Here is a 20,836-nt window from a genome sequence, read left to right as displayed (position 1 = left end):
TCACACCCGAGTCACTCAAACGATTTACCTGAAGTGGCGATGACACATAAATCTATACGTGACCCTCCGTTTCTGCCTCGCCAACACAATGGAGCGCCCAGACAGCAGCATGTGAAAACAAGTGGAGAGGGTCATTTTAGACAGGTGGAGAAATGGAGGGGCGGGGGATGAGAGGAGAGAGTGGGTAGTCAGAAGGGGGAAAGGGGGATGAGAAGAGAGTGGGGGGGAGGTGTCGAACAGAGGGAGTTGGGGGAATGAGGAGGAGGAGAGCAGGAGCTGGGGAGGGGGACCTTACAGTTTGTCAAATTGGTTTTCACTCACTGTTCATACTCATATCTGCCAGTCAGCCAGCCTGCCAATGTCAGATTATCCCCAGTGCATTGACACACACACACACACACACACACACACACACACACACACACACACACACACACACACACACACACACACACACACACACACACACACACACACAAACACACAAACACACAGATACAGGGAAGGTTATATGTGAGGAAACGTAGCGTTCTGAGTGAAAATGATTGACTTATTAAATGCCTGTGAAAGGCTGTGTGAAGAGAATTACTCAAGTGTATCACAGGATGCTATAGAAATCTATAGAAATCACACATGAAGGAAACACAAAGCTAGTATTTCTCAGTATTTTAAACATTATTCTCTCTTTCTCTCTCTCTCTCTCCCCCTTCCTCTCTCTCGTTCTCTCTCTCTCTCCCTCCCCCTTTCTTTCTCTGTCTCTCTCCCCCTTTCTCTCTCTCTCTTTCTCTCTCTCCCCCTTTCTCTCTCTCTTTTTCTCTCTCTTTCTCTCCCCCCTCTCTCTCTCTTTCTTTCTCTCTCTCTCTATCTCTCCCCCTGACCCCACCCCTCCACCCCTCCCCCTCTCGCTCTGTAGTGGACTGCCTGGACCCGACCTGTTCTAATAATGGTATCTGTGTGAATGGGGAGTGCCACTGTAAACCCGGCTGGGGTGGCCCACACTGTGAGCTGCAGCGGGCACAGTGCCCAGACCAATGCCATGGCCACGGGGCATTCATACCAGACACTGGTCTCTGTAGCTGTGATCCTAACTGGATGGGACCAGACTGCTCTGTAGGTCAGTAGAACCCTATTCTGTAACCACTGACCCCTAATCCTTACCTCTAACCCTGATCAGATGGGACCAGACTGCTCTGTAGGTCAGTAGAACCCTATTCTGTAACCGCTGACCCCTAATCCTTACCTCTAACCCTGATCAGATGGGACCAGACTGCTCTGTAGATCAGTAGAACCCTGTTCTGTAACCACTGACCCCTAATCCTTACCTCTAACCCTGATCGGATGGGACCAGACTGCTCTGTAGGTCAGTAGAACCCTATTCTGTAACCGCTGACCCCTAATCCTTACCTCTAACCCTGATCGGATGGGACCAGACTGCTCCGTAGGTCAGTAGAACTCTATTCTGTAACCGCTGACCCCTAATCCTTACCTCTAACCCTGATCGGATGGGACCAGACTGCTCCGTAGGTCAGTAGAACCCTATTCTGTAACCGCTGACCCCTAATCCTTACCTCTAACCCTGTTCGGATGGGACCAGACTGCTCCGTAGGTCAGTAGAACTCTATTCTGTAACCCCTGACACCTAATCCTTACCTCTAACCCTGATCGGATGGGACCAGACTTCTCTGTAGGTCAGTAGAACCCTATTCTGTAACCGCTGACCTCTAATCCTTACCTCTAACCCTGATCGGATGGGACCAGACTGCTCCGTAGGTCAGTAGAACTCTATTCTGTAACCCCTGACACCTAATCCTTACCTCTAACCCTGATCGGATTGGACCAGACTGCTCTGTAGGTCAGTAGAACCCTATTCTGTAACCGCTGACCCCTAATCCTTACCTCTAACCCTGATCGGATGGGACCAGACTGCTCTGTAGGTCAGTAGAACCCTATTCTGTAACCGCTGACCCCTAATCCTTACCTCTAACCCTGATCGGATGGGACCAGACTGCTCTGTAGGTCAGTAGAACTCTATTCTGTAACCGCTGACCCCTAATCCTTACCTCTAACCCTGATCGGATGGGACCAGACTGCTCTGTAGGTCAGTACCTCATCTAGCACCTTACCGACTGGGTGGGCCTAACCACAATTCTTATGTAAATATTACCCAGTCTTCCTTGCCTCTTATCTTAACCCCAATCCAATTTACCCTGTGGCTTACCCTAACCCTAGTACTTATGCCTAACCCGACCTCAACCCTAATGACAGTAGGGTTTTTGTAGCTGGGTGTAACTTTTTACATGTCTCTTTCTTCTCCCTCTCTACAGAGGTGTGTTCTGTGGACTGCGGGACCCACGGTGTGTGTTTGGGCGCAGCGTGTCAGTGTGAGGAGGGCTGGACGGGCACCGGGTGTGACCAGCGAGTGTGTAACCCACTGTGTATCAAACATGGAACCTGCAAGGACGGCAAGTGCCAGTGTCACCAGGGCTGGAATGGAGAGCACTGCACCATCGGTAGGTGGGGAGGGGAGGTGTGTTTGCGTGCATGTAGGATAGATGGATGGAAGGTTGGATGCCTCGCTATTTTGATTTGCCCACAATGCTTTGAAACAGGAAGTTCCATTTCCCTTTCACCATTTCATCCGAGCAGCGCTTTTCCTCAGAACACTCCGGTGTCAGAAACACAGTGGGTGGGGAAACAACACTTTATGAGATCAAGTCTTTGTTCCCCACTAGAAACTAGGGCAGCTTTGTCTGCTGCGTCTTTCACAAGACAAAACTCTTCACTAGTCTGCTTGTCTGTGCTGATCTAGGTTATGCATGTGATCTTGGCTATGCATGTCCTTGCATTTTAAACTCCTTCCGTTCCTTTTTTCATAACGCCACTCTCTCTGCATGTTTTCTCTCAATGCAGACATGTGGGACTTGGTTGACAAAGGTAAAACTGTATTTTGGTTTTCAGCGTTTAGCTTCTCGTGCTGCATAGTAGTAGTAGCTAGTCGATGCTAGACGTTTGTGGGTTTGGGAATGGCTGGCTGGCGTTGGTAAGCTTGGCTCAGTAGACTAGTAGTCTGTGTGCTATCTATCTATCTATCTATCTATCTATCTATCTATCTATCTATCTATCTATCTATCTATCTATCTATCTGTCTGTCTGTCTGTCTGTCTGTCTGTCTGTCTGTCTGTCTGTCTGTCTGTCTGTCTGTCTGTCTGTCTGTCTGTCTGTCTGTCTGTCTGTCTGTGTTATAACAACCACTGCCACCCAGTGTTTTACCATCCACAACCTCCCAACCAGTGTTTACCATCCACAACCTCACAACCACTGTAGCCAGGGGTTACCATCCACAACCTCACAACCACTGTAGCCAGGGGTTACCATCCACAACCTCACAACCACTGTAGCCAGGGGTTACCATCCACAACCTCACAACCACTGTAGCCAGGGGCTACCATCCACAACCTCACAACCTCTGTAGCCAGGCATTACCATCCATAACAACAGCTACTGAGCCATGGGTTACCATCCACAGCCAGTGTAGCCATGGGTTACCATCCACAACCTCAGCCATTGTAGCTAGGGGTTACCATCCAACACCACTGTAGCCAGGCATTACCATTCACAACAACAGCCACTGAGCCATGGGTTACCATCCACAGCCACTGTAGCCAGGGGTTACCCTCCACAGCCACTGTAGCCTTGGGTTACCATCCACAACCACAGGCACTGTAGCCAGAGGTTACCATCCTCAAACCCAAAACCACTGTAGCCAGACATTACCATTCACAACCATAGATCATAGATCAAAGTCTGTGTCTGTTAACCTTAATGTTTCCATGGTGTCTGTCTGTGTAGCCAGGGGTCATAGATCACAGTCTGTGTCTGTTAACCTTAATGTTTCCATGGTGTCTGTCTGTGTAGCCAGGGGTCATAGATCACAGTCTGTGTCTGTTAACCTTAATGTTTCCATGGTGTCTGTCTGTGTAGCCAGGGGTCATAGATCACAGTCTGTGTCTGTTAACCTTAATGTTTCCATGGTGTCTGTCTGTGTAGCCAGGGGTCATAGATCACAGTCTGTGTCTGTTAACCTTAATGTTTCCATGGTGTCTGTCTGTGTAGCCAGGGGTCATAGATCACAGTCTGTGTCTGTTAACCTTAATGTTTCCATGGTGTCTGTCTGTGTAGCCAGGGGTCATAGATCACAGTCTGTGTCTGTTAACCTTAATGTTTCCATGGTGTCTGCCTGTGTAGCCAGGGGTCATAGATCACAGTCTGTGTCTGTTAACCTTAATGTTTCCATGGTGTCTGCCTGTGTAGCCAGGGGTCATAGATCACAGTCTGTGTCTGTTAACCTTAATGTTTCCATGGTGTCTGCCTGTGTAGCCAGGGGTCATAGATCACAGTCTGTGTCTGTTAACCTTAATGTTTCCATGGTGTCTGCCTGTGTAGCCAGGGGTCATAGATCACAGTCTGTGTCTGTTAACCTTAATGTTTCCATGGTGTCTGTCTGTGTAGCCAGGGGTCATAGATCACAGTCTGTGTCTGTTAACCTTAATGTTTCCATGGTGTCTGCCTGTGTAGCCAGGGGTCATAGATCACAGTCTGTGTCTGTTAACCTTAATGTTTCCATGGTGAATTAATGATTATCACTGTCTACAGTAAGTGTACTCTGTAGTATATCAAGGGGTCTGGACGGTAAGGCACAGGAGGTGGTGCCCTAGTCCCAGTCACTGCATCACATTTCCTCTCAACCACACTCTCATATGGGGGTATATAACAGAACAGTCCCCCTCAACCACTCTCTCATATGGGGGTATATAACAGAACAGTCCCCCTCAGCCTCTCTCTCATATGGGGGTATATAACAGAACAGTCCCCCTCAGCCTCTCTCTCATATGGGGGTATATAACAGAACAGTCCCCCTCAACCACTCTCTCATATGGGGGTATATACACAAAGTCCCTCAACCACTCTCTCATATGGGGGTATATAACAGAACAGTCCCCCTCAGCCACTCTCTCATATGGGGGTATATAACACAACAGTCCCCCTCAGCCACTCTCTCATATGGGGGTATATAACAGAACAGTCCCCCTCAGCCTCTCTCTCATATGGGGGTATATAACACAACAGTCCCCCTCAGCCACTCTCTCATATGGGGGTATATAACACAACAGTCCCCCTCACATTGAGCCTCAGTTAGATAGAGATTCTGGTCATGTATTGTGGGGGTATATAACAGAGATTCTGGTCATGTAATGTGGGGGTATATAACAGAGATTCTGGTCATGTATTGTGGGGGTATATAACAGAGATTCTGGTCATGTAATGTGGGGGTATATAACAGAGATTCTGGTCATGTATTGTGGGGGAAAATAACAGAGATTCTGGTCATGTATTGTGGGGGTATATAACAGAGATTCTGGTCATGTCACCACCCCACACCCCACACACACACCACCCCACACCCAACACACCACACACACACACCACACCACACACCAAACCACCCCACACACCACCCCACACACCACACCACACACACACCACACACCACACCACCCACACCACACACCACCCCACACACCACACCCCACATAACACACCACACACCACCCCACACACCACACCACACCACACACACACACCAGACCACACACCACACCACCCCACACACCACACCACCCGACATAACACACACCACACCACCCCACACACCACACCACCCGACATAACACACCCCACACCACCCCACACACCACCACACACCACACCACCCCACACACCACACCACACACAAGACCACCCGACATAACACACCACACACCACACACCACACCACACACCACACCACACACCAGACCACACCACACACCACACACCACACCACACACCACACCCCACATCACACACCACACACCACCCCACATCACAAACCACACCACACCACACCCACCACACCATACCACCAGCATCACACCACCCCACACACCACCCCACACACCACACACCACCCCACATACCACACACCACCCCACACCACCCCACACCACAAACCACCCCACACACCACCCCACATCACACACCACACGCCACACACCACCCCACACACCACCCCACACACCACACCACACACACACCACACCACACACACACCACACACCACACCACACACCACACACCACACCACACACCACACCCCACATCACACACCACACACCACCCCACATCACAAAGCACACCACACCACACCCACCACACCATACCACCAGCATCACACCACCCCACACACCACCCCACACACCACACACCACCCCACATACCACACACAACCCCACACCACCCCACACCACAAACCACCCCACACACCACCCCACATCACACACCACACGCCACACACCACCCCACACACCACCCCACACACCACACCACACACACACCACACCACACACACACCACACACCACACCACCCCACACCCCACACCAACCACACCACACACCACCCCACATAACACACCACACACAACCCCACACACCACACCACCCCACACACCACACCACCCCACACAACACACCACACACACATCAGACCACACACCACACCACACACCACACCACCCCACACACCACCCCACACACCACACCACACCCACCACACCACACACCACACCACCCCACATCACAAACCACACCACACCACACCCACCACACCATACCACCAGCATCACACCACCCCACACACCACATCACACACCACACGCCACACACCACCCCACACACCACCCCACAACACACCAACCCACACACCACACACCACACCACACACCACCCCACACACCAGACCACACCACACAGCACACCACACACCACACACCACACCCCACATCAAACACCACACACCACCCCACATCACAAACCACACCACACCACACCCACCACACCATACCACCAGCATCACACCACCCCACACACCACATCACACACCACATGCCACACACCACCCCACACACCACCCCACAACACACCACCCCACACACCACACACCACCCCACAAACCACCCCACACACCACCCCACATCACACACCACACGCCACACACCACCCCACACACCACCCCACACACCACACCACACACACACCACACCCCACACCACACCACACACACCACACACCACCCCATATAACACACCACACACAACCCCACACACCACACCACCCCACACACCACACCACCCCACACACATCAGACCACACACCACACCACACACCACACCACCCCACACACCACACCACACACCACACCACCCCACACACCACACCACACACACACCACACACCACACCACCCCCACACCCCACACCAACCACACCACACACCACCCCACATAACACACCACACACAACCCCACACACCACACCACCCCACACACCACACCACCCCACACACCACACCACACACACATCAGACCACACACCACACCACACACCACACCACCCCACACACCACACCACACCCACCACACCACACACCACCCCACATCACAAACCACACCACACCACACCCACCACACCATACCACCAGCATCACACCACCCCACACACCACATCACACACCACACGCCACACACCACCCCACACACCACCACACAACACACAACCCCACACACCACACCACCCCACACCCCACACCAACCACACCACACACCACCCCACATAACACACCACACACAACCCCACACACCACACCACCCCACACACCACACCACCCCACACAACACACCACACACACATCAGACCACACACCACACCACACACCACACCACCCCACACACCACCCCACACACCACACCACACCCACCACACCACACACCACCCCACATCACAAACCACACCACACCACACCCACCACACCATACCACCAGCATCACACCACCCCACACACCACATCACACACCACACGCCACACACCACCCCACACACCACCCCACAACACACCAACCCACACACCACACACCACACCACACACCACCCCACACACCAGACCACACCACACAGCACACCACACACCACACCACCACACCCCACATCAAACACCACACACCACCCCACATCACAAACCACACCACACCACACCCACCACACCATACCACCAGCATCACACCACCCCACACACCACATCACACACCACATGCCACACACCACCCCACACACCACCCCACAACACACCACCCCACACACCACACACCACCCCACAAACCACCCCACACACCACCCCACATCACACACCACACGCCACACACCACCCCACACACCACCCCACACACCACACCACACACACACCACACCCCACACCACACCACACACACCACACACCACCCCACATAACACACCACACACAACCCCACACACCACACCACCCCACACACCACACCACCCCACACACATCAGACCACACACCACACCACACACCACACCACCCCACACACCACACCACACACCACACCACCCCACACACCACACCACACACACACCACACACCACACCACCCCACACCCCACACCAACCACACCACACACCACCCCACATAACACACCACACACAACCCCACACACCACACCACCCCACACACCACACCACCCCACACACCACACCACACACACATCAGACCACACACCACACCACACACCACACCACCCCACACACCACCCCACACACCACACCACACCCACCACACCACACACCACCCCACATCACAAACCACACCACACCACACCCACCACACCATACCACCAGCATCACACCACCCCACACACCACATCACACACCACACGCCACACACCACCCCACACACCACCACACAACACACAACCCCACACACCACACACCACCCCACAAACCACCCCACACACCACACCACATCACACACACATCAGACCACACACCACACCACACACCACACCACCCCACACACCACCCCACATCACACACCACATGTCACACACCACCCCATACACCACCCCACACCACACACCACCCCACACACCACACACCACCCCACACCACACCACACACACACCACACCACACACCACCCCACACCCCACACACCACCCCACACACCCCCACCCCACACACCACACCACCCCACACACCACACCACCCGACATAACACACCACACACCACCCCACACACCACACCACACCACACACCACCCGACATAACACATCACACACCACCCCACACACCACACCAACCGACATAACACACCACACACACACCAGACCACACACCACACCACACACCACACCACACTAAACACCACCCCACACACCAGACCACATCACAACACACACCACACCACAAACCACACCACCACACCCCACATCACACACCACACACCACCCCACACCACACCACACACACACCACACCACACACCACACCACCCCACACCCCACACACCACACCACACACCACCCCACACCCCACACACCACCCCACACACCCCACCCCACACACCACACCACCCCACACACCACACCACCCGACATAACACACCACACACCACCCCACACACCACACCACACCACACACCACCCGACATAACACATCACACACCACCCCACACACCACACCAACCGACATAACACACCACACACACACCAGACCACACACCACACCACACACCACACCACACTAAACACCACCCCACACACCAGACCACACCACACCACACACCACACCACAAACCACACCACCACACCCCACATCACACACCACACACCACACACCACCCCACCCCACATCACACACCACACCCACCACACACCACACCACACCACACCACCCCACACACCACACCACCCCACATAACACACCACCCCAAACACCACACCACCCCACACCACACACACATCAGACCACACACCACACCACACACCACACCACCCGACATTACACACACCACACCACCCCACACACCACACCACCCGACATAACACACCCCACACCACCCCACACACCACACCACACCACCCCACACACCACACCACCCCACACACAAGACCACCCGACATAACACACCACACACCACACACCACACCACACACCAACCCACACACCAGACCACACCACACACCACACCACACACCACACCACACACCACACCCCACATCACACACCACCCCACATCACAAACCACACCACACCCACCACACCATACCACCAGCATCACACCACCCCACACACCACCCCACACACCACCCCACAACACACCACCACACACCACCCACATCACACACCACACGCCACACACCACCCCACACACCACCCCACACACCACCCCACACACACACCACACCACACACACACCACACCACACCACACCACACACACCACACCACACACCACACACCACCCCACATAACACACCACACACAACCCCACACACCACACCACCCCACACACCACACCACCCCACACACCACACCACACACACATCAGACCACACACCACACCACACACCACACCACCCCACACACCACCCCACCCTACACACCACACCACACACACTCCACCCCACACACCACACCACACACACACCACACCACCTGACATAACACACCACACACCACCCCACACACCACACCACCCCACACACCACACCACCCGACATAACACACCCCACACCACCCCACACACCACCACACACCACACCACCCCACACACCACACCACACACAAGACCACCCGACATAACACACCACACACCACACACCACACCACACACCACCCCACACACCAGACCACACCACACACCACACACCACACCACACACCACACCCCACATCACACACCACACACCACCCCACATCACAAACCACACCACACCACACCCACCACACCATACCACCAGCATCACACCACCCCACACACCACCCCACACACCACACACCACCCCACATACCACACACCACCCCACACCACAAACCACCCCACACACCACCCCACATCACACACCACACGCCACACACCACCCCACACACCACCCCACACACCACACCACACACACACCACACCACACACACACCACACACCACACCACCCCACACCCCACACCAACCAAACCACACACCACCCCACATAACACACCACACACAACCCCACACACCACACCACCCCACACACCACACCACCCCACACACCACACCACACACACATCAGACCACACACCACACCACACACCACACCACACACCACCCCACACACCACACCACACCACACCACACACCACCCCACACACCACACGCCACACACCACCCCACACACCACATCACACACCACACACCACCCCACATCACAAACCACACCACACCACACCCACCACACCATACCACCAGCATCACACCACCCCACACACCACATCACACACCACACGCCACACACCACCCCACACACCACCCCACAACACACCAACCCAGACACCACACACCACACCACACACCACCCCACACACCAGACCACACCACACACCAAACCACACACCACACCACACACCACACCCCACATCAAACACCACACACCACCCCATATCACAAACCACACCACACCACACCCACCACACCATACCACCAGCATCACACCACCCCACACACCACATCACACACCACATGCCACACACCACCCCACACACCACCCCACAACACACCACCCCACACACCACACACCACCCCACAAAACACCCCACACACCACCCCACATCACACACCACACGCCACACACCACCCCACACACCACCCCACACACACCACACCACACCCCACACCACACCACACACACCACACACCACACACCACCCCACACACACCACACATCCCACACACCACACCACCCCACACACCACACCACCCCACACACATCAGACCACACACCACACCACACACCACACCACCCCACACACCACACCACACACCACACCACACCCACCACACCACACCACACACCACACCACCCCACACACCACCCCACACCCCACACCACACACACCACCCCACACACCACACCACCCGACATAACACACCACACACCACCCCACACCACACACACACCAGACCACACACCACACCACACACCACACCTCACCCACCACACCACACCACACACCACCCCACACACCACACCACCCCACATAACACACCACACACAACCCCACACACCACACCACCCCACACACCACACCACCCCACACACCACACCACACACAAGACCACCCGACATAACACACCACACACCACACACCACACCACACACCACCCCACACACCAGACCACACCACACACCACACACCACACCACACACCACACCCCACATCACACACCACACACCACCCCACATCACAAACCACACCACACCACACCCACCACACCATACCACCAGCATCACACCACCCCACACACCACCCCACACACCACACACCACCCCACATACCACACACCACCCCACACCACAAACCACCCCACACACCACACCACATCACACACCACACGCCACACACCACCCCACACACCACCCCACACACCACACCACACACACACCACACCACACACACCCCACACACCACACCACCCCACACCCCACACCAACCAAACCACACACCACCCCACATAACACACCACACACAACCCCACACACCACACCACCCCACACACCACACCACCCCACACACCACACCAGACACACATCAGACCACACACCACACCACACACCACACCACACACCACACCACACCACACCACACACCACCCCACACACCACACGCCACACACCACCCCACACACCACATCACACACCACACACCACCCCACATCACAAACCACACCACACCACACCCACCACACCATACCACCAGCATCACACCACCCCACACACCACATCACACACACCACCCCACACACCACCCCACACACCACCCCCACAACACACCAACCCAGACACCACACACCACACCACACACCACCCCACACACCAGACCACACCACACACCACACCACACACCACACCACACACCACACCCCACATCAAACACCACACACCACCCCATATCACAAACCACACCACACCACACCCACCACACCATACCACCAGCATCACACCACCCCACACACCACATCACACACCACATGCCACACACCACCCCACACACCACCCCACAACACACCACCCCACACACCACACACCACCCCACAAAACACCCCACACACCACCCCACATCACACACCACACGCCACACACCACCCCACACACCACCCCACACACCACACCACACACACACCACACACACCACACCACACCCCACACCACACCACACACACCACACACCACACACCACCCCACATAACACACCACACACACCCCACACACCACACCACCCCACACACCACACCACCCCACACACATCAGACCACACACCACACCACACACCACACCACCCCACACACCACACCACACACCACACCACACCCACCACACCACACCACACACCACACCACCCCACACACCACCCCACACCCCACACCACACACACCACCCCACACACCACACCACCCGACATAACACACCACACACCACCCCACACCACACACACACCAGACCACACACCACACCACACACCACACCACACCCACCACACCACACCACACACCACCCCACACACCACACCACCCCACACACCACACCACACACCACCCCACACACCACACCACCCCACACACCACACCACCCCACACACCACACCACACACACATCAGACCACACACCACACCACACACCACACCACCGCACACACCACCCCACATCACACACCACATGTCACACACCACCCCATACACCACCCCACACCACACACCACCCCACACACCACACACCACCCCACACCACACCACACACACACCACACACCACACCACCCCACACCCCACACACCACACCACACACCACCCCACACCCCACACACCACCCCACACACCCCACCCCACACACCACACCACCCCACACACCACACCACCCGACATAACACACCACCCCACACACCACACCACACCACACACCACCCGACATAACACATCACACACCACCCCACACACCACACCAACCGACATAACACACCACACACACACCAGACCACACACCACACCACACACCACACCACACTAAACACCACCCCACACACCAGACCACACCACACCACACACCACACCACAAACCACACCACCACACCCCACATCACACACCACACACCACCACACACCACACCACACACACACCACACCACACACCACACCACCCCACACCCCACACACCACACCACACATCACCCCACACCCCACACACCACCCCACACACCCCACCCCACACACCACACCACCCCACACACCACACCACCCGACATAACACACCACACACCACCCCACACACCACACCACACCACACACCACCCGACATAACACATCACACACCACCCCACACACCACACCAACCGACATAACACACCACACACACACCAGACCACACACACCACACACCACACCACACTAAACACCACCCCACACACCAGACCACACCACACCACACACCACACCACAAACCACACCACCACACCCCACATCACACACCACACACCACCCCACATCACACACCACACCCACCACACACCACACCACACCACACCACACCACCCCACACACCACACCACCCCACATAACACACCACCCCAAACACCACACCACCCCACACCACACACACATCAGACCACACACCACACCACACACCACCCGACATAACACACACCACACCACCCCACACACCACACCACCCGACATAACACACCCCACACCACCCCACACACCACACCACACCACCCCACACACCACACCACCCCACACACAAGACCACCCGACATAACACACCACACACCACACCACACACCACACCACACACCAACCCACACACCAGACCACACCACACACCACACCACACACCACACCACACACCACACCCCACATCACACACCACCCCACATCACAAACCACACCACACCCACCACACCATACCACCAGCATCACACCACCCCACACACCACCCCACACACCACCCCACAACACACCACCCCACACCACCACACACCACCCACATCACACACCACACGCCACACACCACCCCACACACCACCCCACACACCACCCCACACACACACCACACCACACACACACCACACCACACCACACACACCACACCACACACCACACACCACCCCACATAACACACCACACACAACCCCACACACCACACCACCCCACACACCACACCACCCCACACACCAAACCACACACACATCAGACCACACACCACACCACACACCACACCACCCCACACACCACCCCACCCTACACACCACACCACACACACTCCACCCCACACACCACACCACACACACACCACACCACCTGACATAACACACCACACACCACCCCACACACCACACCAAACCACACACCACCCCACACACCACACCACCCGACATAACACACCACACACCACACCACACCACACACCACCCCACACACCACACCACACCTCCCCACACACCACCCCACATCACACACCACACGCCACACACCACACCACACCACACACCACACCACCCCACACACCACCCCACATCACACACCACACGCCACACACCACACCACCCCACACCACACGCCACCCCACACATCACACACCACACACCACACCACACCACCCCACGCACCACACCACACCCCACACACCACCCCACCCCACACATCACACACCACACCACACCCCCCACCCCACCACCCCACACCACACACACACTCAAAGGATAGAGTTCTAAGGTGTGTTACAGTCCTGTGACAGGATCCAAAATCCCCCATCCAAACTGAATTGAACAGAAGGATATAGATCCCCTGTGGATGGTTTGGAGTGTCCTCTGCCCTACTAAAGTTAATAAGATGGCTTTCACTGTTGTACAGAGTAGTACCCAGGGGAGAGGGGAGGAGGAGAGAGAGAGAGAGAGGAGGGGTGGGTAGAGGGAGAGGAGGAAGAGGAGAGAAATTGACAGAGAGAGGGAGAGATGGAGAGAAAGAACGGAAAGAGAGGGAGAGCTCAGATGGAGAATGAGAAAAAATTGAAAAGAGAGGGAGAGTTCAGATTGGAAAGAGAGTTTTATGAGCCAGGGTGTTTCATAGTGTGTTGTCATCAGGTCCATCCATGGTTTTAGGATTTATGTCTGTAACCTTCACTAACTGGCCTGGAGGAGACATCTGGATGCTGCTACTGCTGCTGGGGAATGGGACCAACTTTCTGTAGGACGTTATGTCTTATACGTACTTCTATTTTATTTTGTTCTCTCTCTCTCTCTCTCTCTCTCTCTCTCTCTCTCTCTCTCTCTCTCTCTCTCTCTCTCTCTCTCTCTCTCTCTCTGTGTATGCTGATCCATAAACCAAGGCTTTTTAAGGGGATTTCATTATAACCAACTACATTAGTGAGGGGAATGGACTTAATAGTTTCTGAAATCCCAGTCTATTCTGGTTAGTATGAGGGGAATTGACTGGGCCCCTAGCATTAAGTAGAGGGCCTGCCTCCCTGCCTGCCTGGCCCGGCTAGCCGATCAATGCTCCATATAGATTCTTCTGTTGTTGCTCTACATAAGTGTCGGCCTTCTTAAAATGGCTCCATTTAACAGACAATCATGGCTAACACTCTGTTGTGCTCTAAGGTCCTCGGACAACACACACACGCACACAAACACACACGCACACACATAAACACACTCTCAACTGGATGCTGTGGGACAATTAGGCAGAACAGTACATATCTCGTCTGTTAATGTGGCATCACTAAAAGACTGTGAAATACATGAATTGGAGGTGAATTGAAAACATGTGATTTGTTGATCTGTTGTTAAAGAGGACTAGATGCTGACTAAGGCCCTGCTGGTTGGTGTGAATGTTCCAACCGACTGAACGTTCACCTTTTAAATATCAGAACCACAACACAACAGTGCTCAGACTCTGAAACCAACGTGTTAAAAACTGGATTGCTGAGGACAGGTTGGCTGAAAGATTGAGATATAGTCCATAGCTGTGAAAATTCTGTAGTTAAACCTCTGAGTCTTAATAATTATCACAATGTGTTTTCGATCTTCCATCATCGTATCTTCTCCTATGAACTACTACAGACTGTCAAATGTCAGGTCATATCTCTTGGTTGGTTAATTATGATCTAAAGTAGCCAGGTCACCCGTGATACAAGTCAGTATTTCACGTCCATCCATGTCTGAGGGCGTCCGGAGATGACGTGGAAACCGGTCACTAGGGGGCAACAGTGAGCACTGTTATCTTCAAGTAGGTTTTGGTTTTGCATGTTCAAATCCAGTGATAGATAGTTGTGTTTTATATTTTTGTTTTAAGCCTATCCCAAACCTCAACCCTTACGTTAACCATTCAGAGTTGATGCCTAACCATAAACATTCTGAGTTAATGTCACGTTCGTCATAGGAAGGAGACCAAAGCGCAGCGTGGGTATCCTTCCATATCTATTATTTTAATGTGAAACTTTGCAAAACAAACAATAAACTACAAACAAAACACAAACCGTGACGAAAGAGGTGCAACATGCACTAACTCAAAATAATCTCCCACAAACACAGGTGGGAAAAACAACTACTTAAATATGATCCCCAATTAGAGACAACAATGACCAGCTGCCTTTAATTGGGGATCATACAAAAATCCAAAATAGAAAAAAGAAACTAGAGCCAAAACAACATAGAACTAAATAAACTAGATAAACCACCCCCAGTCACGCCCTGACCTACTCTACCATTGAAAATAAGAGCTCTCTATGGTCAGGACGTGACAGTTAATGCCTAAACTTAACCTTAAACACTTCGAATGTGACATTTGGAACAACTTTGAAATGTGACATTTGAGACACATGGATGAACGTCTCATTCTGACGTGAGACTGTGAGAGCTGGTAGGGTACACAGTATGGAGAATGGAAATGAAATTGCAGAAATCCAATGAATGTGTTGTATAGTAAAGCATTGGGTTGACTGAGTCCTCAACAGGTGTGTGTGTCTGTGTGCATTAAAACACAACACAGCATGTCTCTCTCCCTCTCTCCCTCCCCCTCTCTCCCCTCCTTCCCTCTCTCTCTCCCTCCCCTCTCTCTCTCTCTCCCCTCCTTCCTCTCCCTCCCTCCCTCCCTCCCTCTCTCCCTCCCCACATCTATCCCTCCCTCTCTCCCTCCCCGAAACTGTTTCTCTCTCCCTCCCTCCTCCCTATCTCTCGCTCCTTCCCCCCTCTCTCCCCCACTAACTCTCTCTTCCCCCCTCTATCTCTCCCTCCCCATCTCTATTTCTCTCTCTTCTTCCCCCCTCTCTCCCTCTCCTCAGATAGCTGTCCTAACCTGTGTAATGGTAATGGCCAGTGTACCATGAGGGAGCAGAGCTGGCACTGTGAATGCCAGACGGGCTGGAGGGGTGCCGGATGCAGCGTTGCCATGGAGACCTCCTGTGCCGACAACACGGACAATGAAGGAGGTGTGTGTGAAGTGAAGGGGTTGGACCTCTTGTAGTCCAGCAGTGCAAACTTTTCACCTTGAGTTTAAATAAATTGTTAGGAGAATGAAGAAACCTTTCATAGCAATATGTTTGAGACACTGAAACTCTCCTCTCTCTCCCTCCTTCTCTCTCTCCCTCCTTCTCTCTCTCCCTCCTCTCTCGCTCTAGATGGTCTGACTGACTGTATGGATCCAGATTGTTGTATCCAGAGCCCGTGTCAGAACAGCCCTCTGTGTCGGGGCTCTAGAGACCCCCTCCAGGTGATCCAGCAGAGCCCCCTGTCCCTGTCCCAACCCTGGGTAGGATCCTTCTATGACAGGGTCAAGATGCTGGTGGGACGGGACAGCACACATCTCATACCTGGGGAAAACCCATTCAACGCCAGGTGAGAGGACACACACGTTAGATTACATACACATGACGCATACTGCAACACACACCACACAACACACACTTCACAACACACAACACACACCACACAACACACACCACACAACACACACGATGTAATATACAGTATATTGAATGTCTTTTCTCTCTCTGTCTCTCCCGCTCTCTCTCTCTCTCTCTCTCTCTCTCGCGCTCTGTCTCTCTCGCTCTCTCTCTGTCTCTCTCTGTCTCTCTCTGTCTCTCCCGCTCGCTCGCTCTCTCTCGGTCTGTCTCTCTCTCGCTCTCTCTCGCTCTCTCTCTCTCTCTCTCTCTCGCTCTCTCTCTCTATCTCTCGCTCGCTCTCTCTCGCTCTGTCTCTCTCGCTCTCTCTCTCTCTGTCTCTCTCTGTCTCTCTCTGTCTCTCCCGCTCGCTCGCTCTCTCTCGGTCTGTCTCTCTCTCGCTCTCTCTCTCTCTCTCGCTCTCTCTCTCTCTATCTCTCGCTCTGTCGCTCTCTCTCGCTCTGTCGCTCTCTCTCTCTCTCGCTCTCTCTCTTTCTCGCTCTCTCTCTTTCTCGCTCTCTCTCTTTCTCTCTCTCTATCTCTCGCTCTGTCGCTCTCTCTCGCTCTGTCGCTCTCTCTCTGTCTCTCTCTCTCTCTCTCTGTCCCTCAGCTTGGCGTCTCTGATCCGAGGTCAGGTGTTAACTACAGATGGTACTCCCCTGGTGGGAGTCAATGTTTCCTTCATCAATTACCCACACTATGGATACACACTCACACGCCAGGATGGAACGTACGTACCACACACACACACACACACACACACACACACACACACACACACACACACACACACACACACACACACACACACACATGGTACATAGTAACTAATCCTACAACGTTTCTGATTCTGTCTCCAGGTTTGACCTGCTAGCGAACGGCGGCGGCTCGTTGACCCTGAGGTTTGAGCGCGCTCCGTTCATCACGCAAGACCGCACGGTGTGGTTACCATGGGGTCGTTTTTACGCAATGGATACGCTGGTAATGAAGACTGAGGAGAACACCATCCCAGGATGTGACCTCAGTGGCTTCCTCCGACCTGACCCTGTGGTCATCGCCTCACCCCTGTCATCGCTCTTCTCCTCTAGACCCAGGGACAAGCCCATCATACCTGAGACACAGGTAACCAGCATTTTAATCTCCTTCCACTGTCCTCTCAACCCTCTCTCCTCTCCTATCATTCCTCTGTCTCTCCTCTCTCTTATCTGTCCCCCATATCTCCCTCTCTCGTCCATCTCTCTCCTCCATCTCTCTCCTCCATCTCTCCCTCTCTCCTCCATCTCTCTCCTCCATCTCTCTCCTTCATCTCTCTCCTCCATCTCTCTCTCCTCCATCTCTCTCCTCCATCTCTCTCCTTCATCTCCCTCCATCTCTCTCTCATCCATCTCTCTCCTCCATCTCTCTCCTCCATCTCTCTCCATCTCTCTCCTCCATCTCTCTCCTCCATCTCTCCCTCTCTCCATCTCTCTCCTTCATCTCTCTCCTCCATCTCTCCTTCATCTCTCTCCTCCATCCCTCTCTCCTTCATCTCTCTCCTCCATCTCTCTCCTTCATCTCTCTCCTCCATCCCGCTCTTTCCTCCATCTCTTCTCGATTTCTCCTCCTAAATCTTTCCTCCCTCATCTCTCTCATCCATCTCTCCTCCATCTTTCCTCCTCCATCTCTCTCCTCCATCTCTCTCTCATCCATCTCTTTCTCATCCATCTCTCTCATCCTTCCTCCATGTCTCTCTCCTCCATGTCTCTCTCCTTCATCTCTCTCATACATC

The 20,836-nt window shown here is 54.0% G+C and overlaps 1 protein-coding gene across 1 annotated transcript in view; it reads left to right on the top strand.

Annotated features, from left to right (window-relative positions):
• The window catches only part of LOC106612130 (teneurin-2), an 87,568-nt gene that overhangs the window by 8,488 nt on the left and 58,244 nt on the right, over positions 1 to 20,836 (top strand). The window contains exons 6-11 of the mRNA XM_045724181.1: positions 914 to 1,114; positions 2,325 to 2,510; positions 18,472 to 18,618; positions 18,808 to 19,024; positions 19,679 to 19,798; positions 19,929 to 20,190. Of these exons, the coding sequence (XP_045580137.1) occupies positions 914 to 1,114; positions 2,325 to 2,510; positions 18,472 to 18,618; positions 18,808 to 19,024; positions 19,679 to 19,798; positions 19,929 to 20,190 (1,133 nt within the window). The remainder of the gene's footprint in view (positions 1 to 913; positions 1,115 to 2,324; positions 2,511 to 18,471; positions 18,619 to 18,807; positions 19,025 to 19,678; positions 19,799 to 19,928; positions 20,191 to 20,836) is intronic.

Source organism: Salmo salar, chromosome ssa09, assembly GCF_905237065.1.
Source record: "Salmo salar chromosome ssa09, Ssal_v3.1, whole genome shotgun sequence".
Lineage (NCBI taxonomy): Eukaryota > Metazoa > Chordata > Actinopteri > Salmoniformes > Salmonidae > Salmo > Salmo salar.
The sequence above is the reverse complement of the archived record's forward strand: the minus strand, read 5'-3'. Positions and strand labels throughout refer to the sequence as shown.